At 41.5% G+C, this 24495-nt stretch overlaps 1 protein-coding gene across 2 annotated transcripts; it reads right to left on the bottom strand.

Moving 5' to 3' along the window:
* Positions 1-2989: 2989 nt before the first annotated feature.
* LOC120051568 (zinc finger protein 850-like) lies at positions 2990-22554 on the bottom strand. Of its 2 annotated transcripts, none has more exons than XM_038998509.1 (2): positions 20916-22554; positions 2990-4336 (listed from the first exon to the last, which is right to left on the bottom strand). In XM_038998509.1, the coding sequence occupies exons 1-2, from the start codon at positions 22377-22379 to the stop codon at positions 3266-3268; spliced, it is 2535 nt and encodes an 844-aa protein (XP_038854437.1). In that variant the 5' UTR covers positions 22380-22554; the 3' UTR covers positions 2990-3265. The 2 variants fall into 2 exon arrangements, with proteins under 2 accessions (XP_038854437.1, XP_038854436.1); XM_038998508.1 differs by having other exon boundaries at positions 2990-4346; positions 20941-22554.
* Between the last annotated feature and the right edge of the window lie 1941 nt (positions 22555-24495).

Genomic DNA, 24495 nt, shown 5'->3' with positions numbered 1-24495 from the left:
GTCTCCAGAGATGCTCTGGCTGGGCCAGTCAAGGACATTGAAACTTGTTCTGAAGCCACTCCTGTGTTGTCCTGTTGGAAGGTGATCCTTCGCCCCAGTCGGAGGTCCTGAGCCCTCTGGAGCAGGTTTTCATCAAGGATCTCTGTACTTTTCTCTGTTCATCTTTCCTTCGATCCTGACTAGTCTCCCAGTCCCTGCCGCTGAAAAACATCCCACAGCATGATGATGCTACCATCATGCTTCACCGTATGGAGGGTGCCAGGTTCCCTCCAGACGTGAAGCTTGGCATTCAGGCCAAAGATTTCAATCTTGGTTTCTTCAGACCAAAGAATCTTGTTTCTCATGGTCGGAGAGTCCTTTAGGTGCCTTTTGGCAAACTCCAAGCGGGCTGTCATGTGCCTTTTACTGAGGAGTGGCTTCTGTCTGGCCACCATTTAGGCCTGATTGGTGGAGTGCTGCAGAGATGGTTGTCCGTCTGGAAGGTTCTCTCATCTCCACAGAGGAACTCTGGAGCTCTGTCAGAGTGACCATTGGGTTCTTGGTCACCTCCTTGACAAAGGTCCTTCTCCCCTGATATCTCAGTTTGGCCAGGCGGCCAGCTCGGCCATAAACTTGATACTTGTAACCTCACTTTTTTTGAGAAAATGGCCTTTGAATGTTTTGGTACCTACTGTAGAGCTCTTCTTTGCCTACACCCATTCAGCATCGTTCACACCCTCTTAAGCTTTAGCCCCACAGCTAACTGGCTAACATTGGCTTGCTTGCTAGCTACTTCCAGACACAAATGAGAGGACACCCCACTGACCATTTTACTCTCCCTAGCAGAGCTGGTTAGGCTGTTGTCATGTTATCCAGAGCGTTGGTGACTAACTGTGCTGCTGGCAAGAATTTATTTACACTTTTTTGCAGACGTTTACCGACACCGGCCATATTCAACTGGTGTTGAGCGTTCATAAATTCATCAGTTATTCTGCGCTCTGGCATACTCAGACTGAATTTACAAATGCAACTGAAATGGTTACTTGCATAGTGTAGTCTTTTGTTAAGACATGTAGCTAGGTAAACAATTAACCATAATCCCAACTCATGACGTTACTACCCTGCATGAATCTGCAGGTAGCTAACCAACCAGGTTCAATGTTAGCTAGCTAACATTAGGCTATAACTAGCAAAGCAAATGGCTCTGCGATACGAATAATAAGATCATACACATAATGTAAGCTAGCGAGCCAGCCAGCTAACGTTAGCGAGATAGCTAACAGTACACTTTAGCTTGAAAATGAAACCACTGTCAAAATTATAAACGTGTACTATCTGAAAGTCTAGCTAGCTACATTATGCGTCTCCCTGTCACAGATGCCATGTTGCCCTTAGTTTGAAGATGTCATTTTTAATCTAAGGAGATGTTTTCTCCATCTCCTTACCTATCATACTCTAATTCCACTGATTTCAAAACTCGGTCCTTCATAAAAGTGGAGAGCAACACATATGCAGAAGTACTACGCAATACATTTTTTTGTATAAATGTGTTAGACAGGATTACCTACACACACTGACCAGCTCAAATAGACAGAAGCGTGCTATATGGCAGACCAATACAAACTCATCTCTAGGCATGTCCAGCCCACTCATTATCTCAGCCAATCATGGCTAGCGGGAAGGATGCTGCAAAAAAAAAAAAAGTTGTTCACAACCTCTAGTGTACATTCGCTTTTATACAATAGGTTTCCAATTAAATAAAAAAAAAAACAGGTCAAACAGTGCAGCTAGAATAACAGCAAAGTAGCTGCATTTGCATTTGTTAAAGCTATTTTGGATTTCGCATGACATAGAAAATGTGCTCTCTGGTCAGGACACTGTTCAGAGAAGCTAGCCATCTACACAGCAAACACAATCATTTCAAACTGACGCTGGTAACACAGCAGACTAGCTGCATTTCATGTTGTTTTACCTGTGTTTCTATCAACATTTCTTTGTATATATTCATAAAAATCAATTGCTGATTCATGATTTTGATTGGCTGAGCAAAGATGTCCGTTCATTCTATTGGATAGTTTGCCAGAGACTCAATCCAGTCAAAGTATTTTTATTCTGTATCTATGGACGCCACCAAGTCGTTTGTTATCCCTTGCTTGCTTGCTAGCTAGCTAGCCAACTACGGCTAACAGTCACGTGAAACCGTGTAGCTAGAATAACAGCGAAGTAACTGCATTTCATTTATTTTTACTTGTTTTTCTATTGACATGTCTTTGTATATATATATATATATATATATATATATATATATATATATATATATATAAACTGCCGAAAACTGATCATCACACCATCTCTATCTCATACATGTTGTCTACTTGCTCATTCCCACAGAAAACTAGAGGGAAGCAGTACTACCCAGTCAACCATCAGACTCCATTGTTTCAACAAGAGAAACCTAAGAGGGTATTCAACGTTAAGAGCCAATCCAAGGGCCTCCCGGGTGGCGCAGTGGTCTAGAGCACTGCATCGCAGTGCTAACTGCGCCACCAGAGTCTCTGGGTTCGCGCCCAGGCTCTGTCGCAGCCGGCCGCGACCGGGAGGTCCGTGGGGCGACGCACAATTGGCATAGCGTCGTCCGGGGTAGGGAGGGTTTGGCCGGTAGGGATATCCTTGTCTCATCGCGCTCCAGCGACTCCTGTGGTGGGCCGGGCGCAGTGCGCGCCAGCCAAGGGGGCCAGGTACACGGTGTTTCCTCCGACACATTGGTGCGGCTGGCTTCCGGGTTGGAGGCGCGCTGTGTTAAAGAAGCAGTAAGGCTGGTTGGGTTGTGCTTCGGAGGACGCATGGCTTTCGACCTTCGTCTCTCCCGAGCCCGTACGGGAGTTGTAGCGATGAGACAAGGTAGTAATTACTAGCGATTGGATACCACGAAAATTGGGGAGAAAATGGGATAAAAATTTAAAAAAATAATAATAATAAATAAATAAAAATAAAAAGAGCCAATCCAAAGTCATCTCAATATCTTTACAGTAGAAGCTAACAAAACACAACAAAACTGACAAGATACACACTGATCAGTAAAGAGAGGATAACATTCTATAAAACGCTCCCTTTCCTCTGCACGGTTCTCACAGTGAAAAACAATAGGATTAAAATAGTGTTCTACACTTTCTTGACTTCAATCTTAGCTGGTCTGAGAGAACTGATAAAGCTTCTCTCCTTTTGTTACCAAAAAAGGATACTTTAAAACAGGGGTCCATTGTCAATCCACCGAAAACCTAAGATTTTAATCTGCAAAAGTCTTGGTTTGTGTGAATCCGTTGGTGTGCACTCTCTGATGAACTGTCAGAGCACTTGATGTTGTAAAACTCTTCCCACATTCAAAGCAGGAGTAAGGCTTCTCTCCTGTGTGTATACGTTGGTGTTTCTTTAAGCTGCTGTGTTGAGAGAAATCCTTTCCACAGTCAGAGCAGAAGTAAGGCTTCTCTCCTGTGTGTATACGTTGGTGTGATTTCAAGTTGCCCTGTAGAGAGAAACTCGTCCCACATTCGGAGCAGAAGTAAGGCTTCTCTCCTGTGTGTATACGTTTGTGTTTCTTTAAGCTGCTGTGTTGAGAGAAACTCTCCCCACAGTCAGAGCAAGAGTAAGGCTTCTCTCCTGTATGTATTCGCTGGTGACTATTTAACTTATCCAATTGGGAGAAACTCTTTTCACAGTCCGAGCAGGAATAAGGCTTTTCTCCTGTATGTAAACGTTGGTGTTTTTTTAAGTTGCTCTGTTGAGAGAACCTCTTCCCACAGTCAGAGCAGGAGTAAGGCTTTTCTCCTGTATGTATACGTTCATGTGCTTTTAAGGTATCCAATAGGGAGAAACTCTTCCCACAGTCAGAGCAGGAAAAAGGCTTCTCTCCTGTGTGTATTCTCTGGTGAACTGTTAGGTCAGATGATGTTGTGAAGCATTTTTCACAGTCAGAGCAAGAGTAGGGCTTCTCTCCTGTGTGTATTTGTTGGTGTCTTTTTAAGTGGCTCTGTCGAGAGAATCTCGCCCCACAGTCAGAGCAGGAGTACGGCTTCTCTCCTGTGTGTATACGTTGGTGTTTTTTTAAACTGCTCAGTTGAGAAAATCTCCCCCCACAGTCAGAGCAGGAAAAAGGCTTCTCTCCTGTGTGTATTCTCTGGTGAACTGTTAGGTCAGATGATGTTGTGAAGCATTTTTCACAGTCAGAGCAAGAGTAGGGCTTCTCTCCTGTGTGTATTTGTTGGTGTCTTTTTAAGTGGCTCCGTTGAGAGAATCTCGCCCCACAGTCAGAGCAGGAGTAAGGCTTCTCTCCTGTGTGTATTTTTAGGTGTATTTTTAGCTTTGATAGAAATGGGAAAATCTCCTCACAATGTGGGCAGTGGTGAGACCCATTAGCTCTGTGATCTTCCTGCTGTTGCTCTCTGGATGTAGAGAATGTCTCAATGTGACCTGTGTGAACAGTATCAGAAGAAAAAAGTCAGTGGTACAAAATATTATGAACACCTGCTTTTTCCATGACAGACTGACCAGGTGACAGCTATCATCCCTTATTGATGTCACTTGTTAAATCCACTTCATATCGGTGTACATAAAGGAAAGGAGACAGGTTAACTTCTTTGGGAAAGGGGGGCAGTATTGAGTAGCTTGGATGAATAAGGTGCCCAGAGTAAACTGCTTGTTACCCAGGCCCAGAAGCTATGATATGCATATAAGTAGTAGATTTAGATAGAAGATACTCTAAAGTTCCCAAAACTGTTAAAATGATGTCTGTGAGTATAACTAGAACTCATATGGCAGACGAAAACCTGAGACAAATTCAACCAGGAAGTGGGAAATCTGAGGTTTGTAGTTTCATTTAAGTGATTGCCTATCCAATATGCTGTGTCTATGGGGCCAAATTGCACTTCCAAGGCTTCCAGCAGATGTCAACAGTCTTTAGAAAGTTGTTTGAGGCTTCTATTGTGGAAGGGGGTCGAAAAAGAGCTGTTTCAACAAATGGACTAGGCTGAGGCCAATGAGTTGTTTAATGCGTGGTCACGCGGGCGCGCCGTTCCTTCTTTTTCCTCTGTAATGAATACGCTATTGTCCGGTTGGAATATTATTGAAGATTTATTATAAAAAGACCCTAAAGATTGATTGAAAACATCATTTGACATGTTTCTACAAACTGTAATGGAACTCTTTTGACTTTTCGTCTGGATTTTTCGCTCGCGCATTGTGCCTTTGGAATAGTGAACTAAACGGGGGAACAAAATGGAGGTATTTGGACATAAATATGGAGGTAATCGAACACAACAAACATTTCTTGTGGCAGTGGGAGTCCTGGGAGTGCATTCCGACGAAGATCAGCAAAGGTAAGTGAAGATTTACAATGCTATTTCTGACTTTTGTTGACTCCACAATTTGGCGGGTAACTGTATGGCTTGCTTTTGTGGCTGAACGCTGTACTCAGATTATTGAATATTGTGCTTTTGCCGTAAAGCTTTTTGGAAGTCTGACACAGCGGTTGCGTTAAGAACAAGTTCATCTTTAAGTCTATGTAAAACATGTATCTTTCATCAAAGTTTATGATGAGTATTTATGTTATTTGATGTGGCTCTCTGCAATTTCTCCGGATGTTTTGGAGGCATTTCTGAACATGGCGCCAATGTAAACTGAGGTTTTTGGATATAAATATGAACTTTATCGAACAAAACATACATGTATTGTGTAACATGAAGTCCTATGAGTGTCATCTGATGAAGATCATCAAAGGTTAGTGATTAATTTGATCTATATTTCTGCTTTTTGTGACTCCTCTCTTTGGCTGGAAAAATGGCTGTGTTTTTCTGTGACTTGGTGGTGACCTAACATAATCGTTTGTGGTGCTTTCGCTGTAAAGCCTTTTTGAAATCAGACACTGTGGCTGGATTAACGAGAATATTATCTTTAAAATGGTGTAAAATACTTGTATGCTTGAGGAATTTTAATTATGAGATTTTTGTTGTTTTGAATTTGGCGCCCTGCACTTTTACTGGCTGTTGGCGGGGTGGGACGCTACCGTCCCGAATAGCCCAGAGAGGTTAAAGTTGTTCAGGGGATGTAACGCATACAAAAGCCCAGGCAAAATAAGTGGACATGTTTTGAAGCACTGTGCTGAACAATTGGCTGGTGTTTTTATAGACATTTTCCAATCCTCACTCGACCAGCAACACGTGCCAGTATTGTGGAAAAACTCATTAATTATACCAATTCCTAAAGCATCTAATCCCTCTGTGCTGAATGACTACCGCCCTGTCGCCTTGACATCCTTAGTAATGAAATGCCTTGAGAAAATTGTGAAACGTCATATTCTCAGCGTCACCCAGAAGCTTCTCGACCCATTTCAGTTTGCCTATCAGCCTAGCAGAGGAGTTGACGATGCCATTCTTACCCTCCTTAACATGGTCTATAGACATGGGATTTGGCACCCTCTAGATGTTAGGGTTCTGTTTGTTGACTTTTCTTCTGCCTTCAACACAATCCAGCCCTACATTCTGGCACAGAGACTCATTCTGGACTTCTCCTTAGATGGGGGGCTGGTTTTATGGCTGCTGGACTTCCTGAACCAACGCTCACAGCGAGTCAAAATAGGTCCCCACGTGTCGGACATACGCAATACCAACACAGGCTCTCCTCGGGGATGTGTTTTGTCCCCACTCCTGTACATCTTGTACACTAATAGTTGTACTAGTTCCCATCCTGACAGACACCTCGTTAAGTTCGCTGATGACACTGCCTTGATCAGCCTGTTGTATGATAACGAGGAACATCATGGCCCGGTCCTAGATGACTTTGTAGAGTGGTGTGAGGAATCACACTTGGTCCTCAATACCAACAAGACCAAAGAGACGTGCATAGACTTCAGGAAGTGTACAACACCTACCTCTGCAACATCTATCAGAGGTCAGAATACAGAGATTGTAGAGGAATACAAATACCTGGGTGTCCTCTAGGACAATAAGCTTCAGTGAAGTAAGTGTACAGATCTGATCTACAAAAAGAGCCAACAGAGACTGTACTTTCTCAAAAAGCGGAGATCTTTTAATGTAGACTATACTATACTGACTCTGTTTTACAAATCTTTCATTGAGAGTATTTTAACTTTTTGAATTGTTTGTTGGTTTGGCAATGCCACTGTCAGCCAGAGAAATATGCGGAGAAGGATTATCACCACAGCAAGCAAGGTACTTGGAGTCACACAGACAGGCCTGGATGAGATCTTTAAAGTCAGGGCCCTCCTCAAGGCTCACAAAATCATTTTAGACCCAAGCCACCCCCTGTACCAGGACTTTGAAATACTCCCCTCTGGGCGCAGGTATAGGGCACCCCTCAGCAGGAAAAACACAACTAGACAGTCATTTGTGCCAGGTGTGATATCCCTCCTAAATAGCTTGGGCTAATGTTCTTATCGACTCAGTAAGGCCAGCAGGCTAGTCTTTATTATTTTTTTTATTTTTATTATTGGTATGTAACTTATGAAAGTTGTATTGTCAATTTTGTTTTGTATTTAAACGCCACTTTAAACGTGTACATAACACTGCAACACACTTTATTGTCCCCATGGGGAAATTAAGTAAGTAATATATATTGACACGTGTTTTAATCAAATCAACCATATGCACTGAGCTTGTCTGATAATTATTTAATCAAACTGCGCTTAAACTAAGACACACAAATGACTAGAGGGAGTTCGACCGCAATTGATACGATTGTGCTCAGACTTACAAAAAAAAAAGAGATTAGCACCCGTTGTCTCTCTCTCTTCCCTGCTGCAGCGACCACCACAGAACATCAACAGTGTTCATCACACTGTCCTTGTTGCTGAAGCTGCAACATAATTACAGCCATTTCTGACTGAAAGGTTCTGCTGAAATCCCTCTTTTGTTTGGGAAAAACATTCTCTATTCCCTCAACTTTGCTCTCTTTGTGACACATGTATACATCGCATGCACGTGACCAATAGGACCTAATCTACAGCATATCATAATCACATCAATAAATTGGTTATAACAAACTCAGAACACCGTAACAGCAAAATGGTTGTAGAGGACGTGACAAACTGGAAACAGGAGAATGTTTACTGGTGGCTCAGGAGGTAAAAGGGAAGTCAGATGTGTGGAATAAATGTGACTAGTTGTGGAAAATACTGGAGATCAAGAAAAAGAAGGAGCAAACACTGAGTGCATACTGTGTGTTCCAAACAGGTAGATTACAACACTTTTCTGACTGTTTGGAACAATGTAAACAACACTAAATAAATGATAAGCATAACCGAGTCTGTTGTAACGTTTGGTTAAGCCTTTATTACAGCGTCGCAAAGATTAAAAACCAGCAGAATTTTAAAAATGGTTTATCCGACATGTTGCGTGAGGCTTTGGGCTCACGGAATCAGCAGGCTATTAAACAAACCGGTAACACAAGCAGGATCTGTCTTATTTCTGCAGATATACACTACCGGTAAAAAGTTTTAGAACCCCTACTCATTCAAGGGTTTCTTTATTTTTTATATTTTCTACATTGTAGAATAATAGTGAAGACATAAACTATGAAATAACACATATGTAATCATGTAGTAACCCCCCCAAAAAGTGTTAAATCAAAATATATTTTATAGCCACCGTTTGACACACGTTACTGGCTCAAACCTCTGTTTTGGGAAACTAGTACCGTAAGTTTCATTATGAAAAATTATCTCAACGGGAAAAATTATTAACGCAATGTGCTTTATTCTATTACCTAGAGCACAAGTTGACTACAGCTGTTTAAAAAGTCACTTAGCAGAATGCTATCAAATGCTAACAAGTACTAAGGAATCCTCATAGAGAAAACTAAATGCTAATGAGCGCATTGCGAACATTTTGTACAGTTTCTGACAAACTATACAAATATACAGGTAACTCAAAAACGCTACTTAGTTTGCTGCACCCCCAAACGAATATTAGCCTACACGGCTCTTGATCCAGGATGGCATTCTCTGCTGTTACCAAGTGAATGCTTGATTTTATAAGAAGCTAACCACTTAGCTAGGTAGCTAACTAGCTACTAAATCAACAAACCAAATGGACAACTGCAGGACATTTAGCACATTATAGACTGTTAACTTAATAGTTGTAAGTTATCTAGCAGGCAAACATTTAGTTGTGAATTCCATACTGTAATTAGATCACCTGATGCATGATGCACGACAGTGAGTGACTCACAAGGCTCCGGTCTCTTCTCATTGTGTTCTTGTAACAAACACCAGGTGACTGGGGACTACCGTAAACTACATAATAATGTGAAAGATGTAATGAAGAAAACAATGTTCTTTATCTCCTAACATATTGCAAATGTACATTAGTCATTTAGCAGACGCTCTTATCCAGAGCAACTTACAGTAATGAGTGCATACATTAATACTTTTTTCATACTGGTCCCCCATGGGAATCGAACCCACAACCCTGGCGATGAGAGGACCATGATCTACCAACTGAGCTACATAGGACAGACATCTACCTTCTCATTGAAACAGTTAATCATGAAACAGTTCTACTGCAACTTTTCATGTACAGTGGGAAGATGGAATGAAAAACACAAACTTAGTTAGATAGAACCTGCTCTTACCATGAGAAACAATCTCCTCCTCCTCTTCTTCAACTTTAATGTTGACATTCAGCTCCAGTGTTTGACTGCAGTCTTCCAGCTTCACTGATGCCATCACTGGCTCCTGCAGTGCAAACCGGGCTCCACTGTCACAATCAGGACCCAGTGACTGTAGGTTTTAGGGTTGGACTCAGTGTGGAAGGAGAGAGGCAGGCTGGGTTTGCCCTCACTGTTGATGTTACCGGCCTCAGACTTAATCTGAGTCGGCCTGTAGTAATAAAGAGAAACGGACTCCAAAGTTATTGTCTTGGCAGTTCAGGCACATTCTTTATTCTCAAAAAATATATATTTTTTCTTGTCCAATTATCTAATTTCAACAGGTCAGGTAGCTAGCCTAAGCATTGACAGCAAAACACTAATTCACATTACACACTATAAATTAGTCTACACAACGTAAATGCACTTGATCTATAGTAGATTTCCCAAATTCACATAAATGACAAAAACCATTTAGTACAATGTTGCAGTTTGTTTTAGGCAGCTCTATGTACCATTTTACGGCAGGCGGTACCGGAGCGCCAAGTCTAGGTCAAAAAGGCTCCTTAACAGCTTAAGCCATAACACTGCTTAACAATTAATCAAATGGCTACCTGAACTATTTGCATTGACCCCACCCTAAGGTCAACGCTTGTTGTATTCAGCATGTGACAGATTTGATTCTCCCGAATAACCTTCTCTTCACTGTATTATTTCACTCAAAGACCAATTGTATTTCCCGTTCACACCAGTAACAATTATAGATCAAGGTGGAAACTGAATGTGTCTGAATATTACTACATATGTAGAAAACGGATCATTACATTCCGCTTCAAAACAGTAGTGCGACCGTGAAATTGTCTCTTTGACGCAGACAGAGTGGGCACCGCCATTTTCCCAGCTCGTGAATTTGACACAAAACCAATAACGACATGTTAAACAAACTCCGAAATCTCAAATAAATTGATTCTTTATGAAATTACTTTGACGAAATGATGTACATCCACTCAGGCAAATCCAAAGTCTCTAACTAGCTAACGTTATGTGAATTGTACATAATTTTTATCACGTTCTTCACTCACTCAGTTTGACACAAAAATAGAACATAAAACCTTAACGTGATAATACCTTTACGTTTTTTTATGACATGTTCTTTCGATATTAGAACGTTTAAACGTGCCATTACATACCTGTAGCAATCAATTTGAAACGGAGACAAAAGTAATCGTCTCTACTGCATAATTCGGGCACTTTCTTTGTTATGAAGAATGATGCGCGCCTGGCCGGAACTTCCTGTTCCCCCACTAAAGCCACACAGTTCCAAAACCAAGAGACGCAACAACGCGAGACTTGCGAGAACGCTTGGGAATCAGACCAAGCCGGGGTTTGAGAAGTTAATGAAAGAAGTGAACAACTCTGATGCTTTTGCAGCGGCTAATGGGGATCCTAATAAATACCAAAAAGATTAGTAGGTTGATACTCTTCTTCCAACATCAATAAAACCGATTGTCTTTCCTCCTTCTTTCCATCTACACACGGTTTAGTGCTCCAACCACTCCAGGAATCTTCCGCTTAAGAAGATGGACCTCAATGTCCGAGGAAACTCCAGATATAACACATTTTATACGACCTTTACATAACACATTTATTAAACTCACCAGATCATTTTCTATCAATGAATGTCGACTTAAGTCGCTTGACTGCTATGATTAAGCAATAAGGCACAACCTTGGGTATGGTATATGGGCGACATACCACGGCTAAGGGCTGTTCTCTGCAAAACGCAATGCGGAGTGCCCGGCCATATACCACAAACCCCAAGGGTGCCTTATTGCTATTATAAACTGGTTACCAACGTAATTAGAACAGTAAAAAGTAATGTTTTGTCATACCCCTGGTATATGGTCTGATATATTACGGCTTTCAGCCAATCAGCATTCAGGGCTTGAACCAGGTTTATTATTGTAAATAAATACCCTTTGCGCATGTGCATAACTATAGATAAATCCGACAGGAGAGTTTGAGTGATGAAAGCTAGCAGAGGATCTCGAAATCTCTGACCAAGAAACATTTGGATGAACATAAAAAAAACGAATGTTAGGCTAATTTCTGGCAATTTTGCAGTTATTATGTGCCAGATTCTAAAACTACAAAGTCATTATAAATTACCCATTTGCGAGATTGACTTGTCATTTCAATAGACATAGGCAACAGACTAAAATCTGGGTTTATGTTTCTAATAAAATGTTGCCATAGTTTGCTTGGATAAAGGCAGGTAGCCTGATAGACCTACATTACATTTCAGATAGTCTACAGTAGCCTCGACAAGATGTAGGCAAGATGTAAACTGAACGATTCAGCAGCTTGCTTACTTCAAATTTCAGGACTAATTTCTTCAACATGAAAGCGAGGCAATTTCTCAATAAGAAGTGCTTGCTTCCCAATAGCCTGCTGGAATAGGCTACTGAGGGATGGGCTCATCATTTCAATCACTGAATTAAATATGAATAACATGAATATTATCTGAATATGCTTGTCAACAACAGCCAGTGTTTTTCAACATTTGTTTTACCTATAGCCTAATCTGACTACTGTTACCGTCAATCTAATGCGTTCATAATCAAATTAATAACATTTCTGTTTGAAAAAGTTAGCCTTAGCTTTCCTAACTGACTGAGTATATTGGTTCCTGACTTCCCTGAAAAGTTGGATGTCGCGGTGGCTATTTGAAGCTAATGCAGAACGCCACAGGATGCTTTTGTGCTGGTCAAGGGCATTCAAGTCTAGGGTGAACCAAGGGCTATATCTGTTCTTAGTTCTACATTTTTTGAATGGGGCATGCTTATATAAGATGGAGAGGAAAGCACTTTTAAAGAGCAACCAGGCATCCTCTACTGACGGGATGAGGTCAATATCCTTCCAGGATACCCGGGCCAGGTCGATTAGAAAGGCCTGCTCGCTGAAGTGTTTTAGGGAGCGTTTGACAGTGATGAGGGGCGGTCGTTTGACCGCGGACCCATTACACACGCAGGCAATGAGGAAATTATCGCTGAGACCCTGGTTGAAGACAGCAGAGGTGTATTTAGAGGGCAAGTTGGTCAGGATGATATCTAAGAGGGTGCCCATGGTTACGGATTTAGGGTTGTACCTGGTAGGTTCCTTGATCATTTGTGTGAGATTGAGGGCATCTAGCTTAGATTATAGGACGGCCGGGGTGTTAAGCATGTCCCAGTTTAGGTCACCTAACAGTTCGAACTCTGAAGATAGATGGGGGGCAATCAATTCACATATAGTGTCCAGGGCACAGCTGGGGGCTGAAGGGGGTCTATAACAAGCGGCAACTGTGAGAGACTTGTTCCTGGAAAGGTGGAATTTTAACATCAGCACTCCATTATTGGTCAGACCAGCCATACCCAGGTGCCTGCTGGTCAGCGTAATGTTTACATAGCAGGTTAAGAGAACTAACCTAGCAGGTTGGGATAATTAACATAGCAGGTTAGGATAATGAGGTTAAGGTTAGGAAAGGGGTTAGGGTTTTGCTTTCATAAAATGCTACAGTTGTCAAACAATCAACTGGTCCTGCAACAATCAAATCAGCCACACAAAACGGTCTTGAGTGGCAACAAATCTTATCAAATAGCTGATTCACTTTCCATATGCCACTTCTGTTGATCTTCCCACTTCTGTCAACATGCCCACTTTCAGACACACTCCACATATGATGTTACCCATGACTATAGCCAATGGCTGGCTGAGCTAGCTAGATTTTTCTACCCAGAGACCACTAAAGAAAATCCTGATTGGATATTTTTTTCTCTTCAGTATTAACCCTTCTCTTTCCAACACAAACTGAAGAGATGAAATCAGAAAATGATTACAATTATTGTAAAGATGAAGTACAAATTAAAACTAAATTTTATTAAAAAATATATACACATTTTTATCAAGCCTTAGCCTTCTGTGAAGGCCCTTATGGTTCCCCACTGCTTAGATCTAGATTGAGATGAAATCATCCTGACTTAAAATCTAGACTAGGACAAGTCTGAGACTATTTTAACCCATGTCTGTTTTCAATCCAATTCGCTTTATTTTTGTAATACATTACACTTGATCGTTCTTGAATAAGTACACCTCCATTTCTTTTTGGTTTTCCTCTAACCTATTTTGTGCCTCTACAGTTTTCATTACCATCTACCTGCGCTGTTACTTCCTCTTTTTACTTTATTAGTCTCATCTCTTTTGACCTAAACTGCTTTTGTTTTAATGATGAGTATTCTATTGAATGGCCCCTAAAAGTACATTTGAAAGTGTCCCATACAATAAGGATATCTGCTGTACCTATGTTGTACAGAAAAAAAGTAAATTATGAATTATTTTGTCTTAGTTAAGCACAAATTGTCATCCAATAGGCTTTGATTAAATTTCCAATATCCCCGTCCATGTGGGAATTCTGTAAGAGCTATATTGGATGACAATTTGTTGGCTATATTGGATGGTGGTCCGATCGGATTCGGTCTCCTATTAATACTTTTGATGCCAGCAAGACTAGGAAGTAATCAAGACGGCTAGCTTGATTAAGCCTCCTCCATGTATAACTCACTAGGTCAGGGTTTTTCAACCTTCATATATCCACTAGTTCTAATGTATCCATGATCTTTGTAATCTCCTTAAGCGCTTGAGGGTGATGGTTTGTAGAATGATTTCCTTTACGATCCATTGAGGTACTTAAAACCGTATTATAATCCCCAACCATAATAATAGATTATTTCGTTGCTTGTGAGCTCAATAAATTATTACATATATTTTCGATTATTAATTATTTAAAAACAATTACTGGCAATTCTTCACCACCAGAGGTCAATGATAGCACACACTGTAATCACATGGGATTCCCGCACGGCGCGGGATTTCATTTTGAACAACGGGGAAAACAAAAATGGCAGCTCCCCCTTGTTAGCTTAGCATTTGGTGCAATGCTTATCTTCACTTGTACGGAATCTTACTTTCCAGCACAACAAATGTCCCCTCCAACAAGAGAACAGATTTACTAAGTGACGTCTCACGTTCAACCTTTCAGCAATATTTTTTTGCGATTAACCGGAACGCGCGGAAAACACAAATACACCGTTGGTCTACTCGCACCAATGAAAACGTGAGACACAGATAATTACTAGCTTGGTCAAGCCAATATCTACTCACATTTTCATCGGCTGGCTCTATGTCCACGCTCGAGAAATTAATTATGACCAAGTCTACTCGCTCCTGAATGCGATAGACAGAAATAACACTACATTGGGCCCAACTAGTATTTTTCTCAGAATGCCTGCATCGGCTGGTACATATGCCCTAGCTCGTAGCATTCAGTAAATCCCCTACACACTGATTTGTGTCAGATATACAACACGAGTCAATCTCGCTACACTAGTATCTGGGTGAAAAAGAAAAACCACACACACGCCACTCTCAACAATAATCCTGCCTATAGCGCGATTGGAGTATGAGTAACTTGCTACACAATTCCTATGGACTGAATTCAACAGTGAGGCCTAGTTTATCCTTGCAGGGGGGCATCAATATGTCGTGACGTTATCGTTAATGTGATGACATTCTATTTATTGAATAATTAACTGCTTATTATTATGTGATTCAATTAATCCTGTAACAAGTTAACTCAGTAACCTGGAGCAGCCACAGGAAAATTTTGCTTAATGAGTTACCGTTTCCCGAATTAACTCAAAGAATATATCGATTTCATAGCAGCCAACAATTAATTAATTTCCTCAGTCTCATTCTGAACATCGCATAATTCGTAAATCTGCACAAACCCGGGTCTCACTAATCATTCCGTACCACACAAATTGAGTTGATTATTTATTTACTAACAAGCTAAATGATAACATAAGATACATATACACAAACAGTCAAGGTTATTGGTTAGAACTTCATACAATGGCAACAGGTCCCTAGTGGACCAACACAAGATGGAGATTTACCTAGAGAGAGAGAGAAAGAGCAAGAGAGAAATTCAACACTTGAATACATTTGTAAACAATGCTTAGTTTCAGCCATAACACCTTGCCCTGAACTGCCCCTGTTATGGGTAAAAAGTGTAATGCATGTATTTACGTGTTGAAGGTCTCCGTTGGGTATCTCTTTGTGGGTCGAGTTCCACTTAGTGGGAAAGGTTTGGCCAACGCCTTGTTTTTCGTCTTCAGGTGCAAGTCTCTGATTGTCCAAACGATGGCAATGTCCTTTCTCATAGTTGTCAGTTTCCTTGCACTCATTCTGTGAGAGTGGGCTTCTGAGGAGGCTAATCAGCTGTGTCGATGCTCCCGGCGTGGGTAAGAGGGCCGCGTAGACAACCGGTGACTTGAAAAGAATAGCCGGATGGTCCTGCTTAAATTCAACTTCCTAGATACAGTACTAAGAATAGCTACTCCACCATAAACTTGATTGTTCAGAGATTTACTTTGTCTTCAAACTCGTGTTGCGTTTCGGGGTCACGACTAGTCGTAGACCTCGGCTGAAGCGTGTGGTCAACTTAGTCTGATATGTAAATTCTTAACTCATGTTTTATACCCTAGAGTAGAAAGGGGCGTTTCCATCTTTATGACACACTCTCTGGGTTCCCTGGGGCATAGCTAGTTACAAGGTATTAGGATTTTCTATGATCTCGTTTGGACAACTAAAATCAGTCTTATCATCACCAAAACATTCTCTTTCATCTGGATATTTTCTACACAAAGTATGTAAACATCACATATACATTATGAAAACTCTTCAAGTTAATGTTTTCATTATAACATCCTCAACTTCTAATAACATCATAAAATTTACATACATTTTCATATTCCATCCATCATTGTTTCCACCATTTGGCTAATCAAATATACATGTCTCAAAGTCCATTTATTTGATGTTCTGTAGTTTTGGGCTCTAACCTCTTCCTAAGGCAAACAGACATTCCAGTCTCACACATTAGAGAACAGAATGGAGTTGAGCTGTTGCCTTACGATGGGTGTGAGGTCATAAACCCCCCCATCAATCCCTCTATACTTCTCCCCGTCTTCGGGAGGGAGAGATCTCTCTGTAGAACCGTGATCCACTATAACCTGATCCTCACAGGCCAGTCATGACAGTCCACCTCTGGTGGGTTCAACATTTTCCAACCCACTATAAGAATGACCATCGGATGTCAACAATTGTATATACACAGTGTAAGCCATTTGTTTGTGAGAATGTGAATGTGATCAAATTTGGTTTATATATAGACACTATTTCATTTAAAAGTTTGTTTCATTTAAAATTATACATAAGAGAATGTTGCCCAGAACAAATTATTGTACAAACATTATATTAATTAACTTCAACAGTTAGTCAACAGGTCCTGGGCACTCAATAGCAGAATCTCATCAAGAATCTCTCTGTACTTTGCTCCGTTCAACTTTCCCTCGATTCTGACTAGTCTCCCAGTCCCTGCCGTTGAAAAACATACCCACAGCATGATGCTGCCACCACCATGCTCTGACATGCACTGTCAAATGTGGGACCTTATATAGACAGGTGTGTGCATGTTTGAACTGAATTTACCAAGTGGACTCCAATCAAGTTGTTGAAACATCACAAGGATACTTGATGGAAACAGGATGCACCTGAGAACAATTTCAAGTCTCATAGCAAATGGTATGAATACTTATTTATTATTTGCCAAAAAAATCTAAAAAACTGTTTTCAATTTGTCATTATGGGCTATTGTGTGTAGATTGAGGATTTTTTATTTATTTAATTTAATAAATTTTATTTTAAGGCTGTAACGTAACAAAATGTGGAAAAAGTCCAGGGGTCTGAATACTTTCCTTTTGCACTGAGTGTACAAAACATTAGGAACACCTTCCTAATATTGAGTTGCTATTCCCTTTGTCCTCAGAACAGCCTCAATTCGTCAGGCCATGGACTCTACATGGTGTCGAAAGAAACCCACAGGGATGCTGGGCCATGATGACTCCAATGCTTCCCACAGTTGTGTCGGGTTGGCTGGGAGTGGATATCTACTCCGAATAGCTCGTTCCATCTCCTCCCACAGATGCACAATTGGATTGAGATCTGGTGACTCGGCAGGCCACTGCAGTAAGCTGAATTCACGTATGTTCGTGGAACCATTACTGGACAAGCCTTGTGTCATGGGGCATAATCCTGCTGAAAAAAATCTATTTGCAGCTGGATACATTGCTGCCATAAAGGGATGCACCTGATTGGCAATGATGTTTAGACATCCTGTGGCATTCAAATGTTGCTCCACTTTTATCAAGGGGCCCAATGTGTGCCCTGAAAACTCACCCCACACCATCCCCCGCCAGCCCGCAATGCTGACACACGGCATGGATGCATGTACTCATGGTTTTCTCCATACCCTAGTCTTCCCATCAGCATGACACAGCAGGAACTGGGATTATCTAAACCAGTGGATCCCAAAATGTTTATAGTCCCGTAACCCTTCAAACATTCAACCTCCAGCTGCGTACCCCCTCTAGCACCAGGGTCAGCGCACTCTCAAATATTGTAAGCCACACACACACAATATACGATACATTTATTAAACATAAGAAATTAGTGTGAGTTGTCGTCACAACCCGGCTCGTGGGAAGTGACAAAGAGCTCTTATAGGACCAGGGCACAAATAATATTACATTTTGCTCTTTATTTAACCATCTTACATATAAAACCTTACTTGTTCATTGAAAAGGTTAATGAATAACTCACCACAGGTTAATGAGAAGGGTGTGCTTGAGAGGATGCACATAGCAATGTTGGTTTGTATTGGAGAGTCTCAGTCTTAAATCATTTTCCACACACAGTCTGTACCTGTATTTAGTTTTTATGCTAGTGAGGGTCGAGAATTCACTCACACATAAGTATTTGGTTGCAAAGGGCATCAGTGTCTTAACAGCGCGATTTGCCAAGGCAGGATACTCTGAGCGCAGCCCAATCCAGAAATCTGGCAGTGGCTTCTGATTCAATTCCATTTCCACAGATCTGCTTTTTGCAATTTTGATGAGGCTCTCCTGATCAGATATCGGTAAGTGGACTGGAGGCAGGGCATGAAAGGGATAACGAATCCAGCTGTTTGTGTCATCACTTTCGGGAAAGTACATGTGTAATTGCGCATCCGACACACAGGTGCTTGGCAAAATCACATCTGACATTGTCCATAAGCTTAGGGTCATTATCACACCAAAAAATATCATACAATGATGGAAAGACCAGTGTGTTGTCCTTGTTAATGCAGACAGAGAAGAGCTCTAACTTCTTAAATCATAGCCTCAATTTTATACCGCACATTGAATATTGCTGCGGAGAGTCCCTGTAATTCTAGATTCAGCTCATTCAGGCGAGAAAAAACATCACCCAGATAGGCCAGTCGTGTGAGGAACTCATCATGCAAGCAGTCAGACAAGTGAAAATTATGGTCAGTAAAAAAACTTTAAGCACGTCTCTCAATTCAAAAAAACGTGTCAATACTTTGCCCCTTGATAACCAGCGCACTTCTGTATGTCGCTGCCCATATCATTGCATAGTGCAGAAAATGCACGAGAGTTCAGGGGCCTTGCTTTAACAAAGTTAACCATTTTCACTGTAGTGTCCAAAACATCTTTCAAGCTGTCAGGCATCCCCTTGGTAGCAAGAGCCTCTCGGTGGATGCTGCAGTGTACCCAAGTAGCGTCGGGAGCAACTGCTTGCACCAGCGTTACCACTCCACTATGTCTCCCTGTCATGGCTTTTGCGCCATCAGTACAGATACCAACACATCTTGACCACCAAAGTCCATTTGATGTCACAAAGCTGTCCAGTACTTTAAAAATACCATCTCCGGTTGTCCTGGTTTGCAGAAGAGGATGTCTTCCTTAATTGACCCCCCCAAAAAGTAACGGACATATACCAGGAGCTGTGCCAGGCCCGCCACGTCTGTTGACTCACCCAGCTGTAATGCATAGAATTCCCTGGCTTCTATATGCGAAGCAGTAATTGTATCAAAACATCTCTTGCCATGTCACCGATGCGTCGTGAAACGGTATCGTTTTTTTGGCCTTTGCCCCAGCCATATCCGCAGAGGCAGGAAGAATGAAGTCCTCCACAATAGTATGGTGCTTGCCTGTTCTAGCCACTCGGTAGCTCACCGTATAAGATGCTTCTAGCCCCTTCTTATTAATGGCATCTGTTGCTTTTGTAGATGTCTTACTACTCAAAAGTAGTCTTAATTCTCGCTCAAAAAACTCCAGTGGCTTATTTTTCAAATTGGCATGTTTTTTTTCTAAATGTTTGCGCAAGAGTGAAGGATTCATCGAGTTGTGAGATGTAACACACTGTGGCTGAGGAAAGGCACTATTCCCAATATAAGTGAACCCCAAATCAATGTAGTTCTCATATTTGCACCTCTTCGATGGTCCAACCTCCCTGTCTGTTGTTCGGTGCTTTCCCAGGTAAAGGGGCAGTAGCTCTTCGGCTGCATCAGATTCACAACTGTCAGTGTCCATGCTAGCTGGGCTTACAACAAACATAGAATTACTGATGCTAGCATTGGATGTGCTCGTGGAAGCAGAACAACTTGTGTCATCGACAGGTGCAGTGCTGCTGGTAGTAGCAGTACTACCAGTAGAGCTGGTATGTGTCTCTGGACGCAAGCCTTACTTTTTTTAACCATTAATCAATTTTCGAGCAAAAGGAATGAGCAGCAGCTACGTTTAGCTACATACAGCCCGTTAGTGGAATTCCCACGAGAGAGTAACAGTTAACGTGATTGGATGTTAAGTATTTGACTAGGCTACCTGTATTTGAAAATGTAAATGGCTGTTTGAAAATGTGAAGAAAAAAACAGTAGAAGCTAAAAAAAGAAAAACGCAAAACTGACAAGATGCACACTGATCATTCCATAACGCTCCCTGTTCTCTGCATTGTTCTCTCACAGTGAGAAACAATAGGACTAAAAGTGGTCTACACGTTCTTCATTTGATCCAATTCAATGTTGCCAATTATTTTATGAGAAGAATTAAGTGGAGTGACTAATCTCAGCTGGTCTGAGAGAACTGATGAGGCTTCTCTCAAGTGTGTAGCCGTTGGTGTGTTTTTACATTGCCCAATCGGGAGAAGCTCTTGCCACAGTAAGAGCAGAAGAAAGGCTTCTCTCCCGTGTGTGTTCTCTGATGACCGTTTAGTTCAGCTGATGATTTAAAACCGTTTCCACAGTCAGTGCAATAGTAAGGCTACTCTCCTTTATGTATAACTTGGTGTCTTTTTAAGTGGCCCAGTTGAGAGAAACTCTTTCTACAGTCAGAGCAGGAGTAAGGCTTCTCTCCTGTGTGTATACGTTTATGATTTTTTAGGTTGCACGGTTGCGAGAAACTCACCCCACAGTCAGAGCAGGAGTAAGGCTTCTCTCCTGTGTGTATACGTTCATGTTGTTTTAAGTTTCCCAGTTGAGAGAAACTCACCCCACAGTCAGAGCAGGAGTAAGGCTTCTCTCCTGTGTGTGTTCTCTGATGAACTTTAAGCTCAGATGATGTTGTGAAGCATTTTCCACAATCAGAGCAGGAGTACGACTTCTCTCCTGTGTGTATACGTTCATGCTGTTTTAGGTGGCTCGATTGAGAGAAACTCTTCCTACAGTCAGAGCAGGAGTAAGGCTTCTCTCCTGTGTGTATACGTTCATGCTGTTTTAGGTGGCTCAGTTGAGAGAAACTCGCCCTACAGTCAGAGCAGGAGTATGGCTTCTCTCCTGTGTGTGTTCTCTGATGAACTTTTAGCTCACCTGATGTTGTGAAGCATTTTACACAATTAAAGCAGGAGTAAGGCTTCTCTCCTGTATGTATACGTTCATGTATTTTTAGATCGCCCAGTCGAGAAAAACTTTTTCCACATTCAGAGCAGGAGTAAGGCTTATCTCCTGTATGTATATGCTCATGTGTTTTAAAGTGGCCCCGTCGAGAAAAACTCTTTCCACAATCAGAGCAGCAGTAAGGCTTCTCTCCTGTGTGTACACGTTCATGTTGTTTTAAGTTTCCCAGTTGAGAGAAACTCGCCCTACAGTCAGAGCAGAAGTAAGGCTTCTCTCCTGTGTGTGTTCTCTGATGAACTTTTAGCTCACCTGATGTTGTGAAGCATTTTACACAGTCAGAGCAGGAGTAAGGCTTCTCTCCTGTGTGTGTACGTTCATGCTGTTTTAGGTGACTCAGTTGAGAGAAACTCGCCCTACAGTCAGAGCAGGAGTATGGCTTCTCTCCTGTGTGTGTTCTCTGATGAACTTTTAGCTCACCTGATGTTGTGTAGCATTTTACACAATTAGAGCAGGAGTAAGGCTTCTCTCCTGTATGTATACGTTCGTGTGTTTTTAGGTCGCCCCGTCGAGAGAAACTATTTCCACAGTCAGAGCAGGAGTAAGGCTTCTCTCCTGTATGCACTCTCTGATGAACTGTCAGAGTCTTGGATGTTGTGAAATTCTTCCCACCGTCATTATTGGAATATTGATTCTCTCCTCTGTGTATTTGTAGGTGTACTTTTAGCTTTGATAGAATTGGGAAAATCTCCTCACAATGTGGGCAGTGGTAAGACCTCTTAGCTCTGTGATCTTCCTGCTGTTGCTCTCTGGATGTAGAGAATGTCTCAACATGATCTCCTGTGTGAACATCAGAAGAACTTGTCAGTTGGTGTAATATACAGTACCAGTCAAAAGTGTGGACACACCTACTCATTCAAGGGTTTTTCTTTATTTTTGCTATTTTCTACATTGAATAATAATAGTGAAGACATCAAAACTATGAAATAACACATATGGATTCATGTAACCAAAAACATTTGTTAAACGAATCAAAATATCTTGTATTTTGCCTTGATAGCTTTGCACACTCTTGGCATTCTCTCAACTAGCTTCACCTGGAATGCTTTTCCAACAGTTTGAAGGACTTCCCACATTTGCTGAGCAATTGTTGGCTGCTTTTCCTTCACTCTGCGATCCAACTCATCCCAAACCATCTCAATTGGGTTAAGGTCTGGTAATTGTGGAGGCCAGGTCATCTGATGCAGCACTCCATCACTCTCCTTCTTGGTCTAATAGCCCTTACACAGCCTGGAGGTGTGTTGGGTTATTGTCTTGTTGAAAAACAAATGAGTCCCACTAAGCCCAAACCAAATGGAATGGCATATCACTGCAGAATGCTGTGGTAGCCATGCTGGTTATGTGTGCCTTGAATTCTACATAAATCAGACAGTGTCACCAGCAAAGCACCGCCACAACATCACACTTCCTCCATGCTTCACGGTAGGAAATACACATGCAGAGATCATCCGGTCACCTACTCTGCGTCTCACAAAAACACGGCGGTTGAAAGGAAAAATCTGAAATTTGGACTCATCAGACCAAAGGACAGATTTCCACAGGTCTAATGTCCATTGCTCGTGTTTCTTCGCCCAAGCAAGTCTCTTCTTATTGGTGAGCTTTAGTAGTGGTTGCATGCATCAATCCGACCATGAAGGCCTGATTCACAGTCTCCTCTGAACAGTTGATGTTGATGTGTCTGTTACTTGAACTCTGAAGCATTTATTTGGGCTGCAATTTGAGGCTGGTAACTCTAATTAACTTATCCCCTGCAGCAGAGGTAACTCTGGGTCTTCCTTTCCTGTGGCGGTCCTCATGATAGCCAGTGTCATCATAGCGCTTGATGGTTTTTGCAACTGCACTTGAAGAAACTGTCAAAGTTCTTGAAATGTTCCGGATTACTTTGACCTGAAGCTCAGTCAATGATGGAATGTCATTTCTCTTTGCTTATTTGAGCTGTTCTTGCCATAACATGGACTTGGTATTTTACCAAACAGGGCTCTCTTCTGTATACCACCCCTACCTACCTTGTCACAACACAACTGTTTGGCATTAAGGTAAGATATTCCACAAATTAACTTAAGGCACACCTGTTAATTTAAATGCATTCCGGGTGACTACCTCATGAAGCTGGTTGAGAGAATGCCAAGAGTGCAAAGCTGTCATCAAGGCAAAGGGTGGCTACTTTGAAGAATCTCAAATCTATTTTGATTTGTTTAACACATTATTTTGTTTACTACATGATTCCCTATGTGTTATTTCATCGTTTTGATGTCTTCACTATTATTCTACAATGTAGAAAGAAAGAAAAACCTTTGAATGAGTAGGTGTGTCCAAACTTTTGACTGGTACTGTACATGTCAATCAAATTTATTTGACAAAGCCCTTAAAACATCAGCAGTTGAAAAAGTGCTTTACAGAAATCCAGCCTAAAATCACAAAAGAGCAAGCAGTGCAGATGTAGAAGCACAGTGGCTATGAAACACTTCCTAGAATGCAGGAACCTTGGAAGAAACGTAGAGGAACCAGGCTCAAAAGGGTGGCCAGTCCTCTTCTGGCTGTACCGGGTGACATATGTATTCATACCAGTAAGCTCTACAACACAAAAGGGGAATTAAATGACTCTAAAAGTGGGTAAGAGTTGAAAGCTAAAAAGGGGCGTGTCATCCTCTACTCACTATCACAAGGGTTAGTAACAACAGACTAATTTCATAGAATTTTAAAACACTGGCAGTTTGTCTACTTCACTTCTTTAGTCTACTCTCTGATCACTCCAGATCGCCCAGTGAATAAAACAAATGTTGCAATACTGGTGTCAAACCATGCAAGTCTGAGTAGCATGAAATAACATCTACCTTCTCATTGAAACAGTTCATCATGAAACAGTTCTACTGCAACTTTTCATGCACAGTGGGAAGTTGAAACGAACAACACACTTAGACAGAACCTGCTCTTACCATGAGAAACAGATGTCCCAATCTTCTCCTCCTCTT

Source organism: Salvelinus namaycush, chromosome 7 (assembly GCF_016432855.1).
Source record: "Salvelinus namaycush isolate Seneca chromosome 7, SaNama_1.0, whole genome shotgun sequence".
Taxonomy (NCBI): Eukaryota; Metazoa; Chordata; class Actinopteri; order Salmoniformes; family Salmonidae; genus Salvelinus; species Salvelinus namaycush.
Note: the sequence above shows the minus strand (reverse complement) of the source record. Positions and strands in the feature narration are given on the sequence as shown.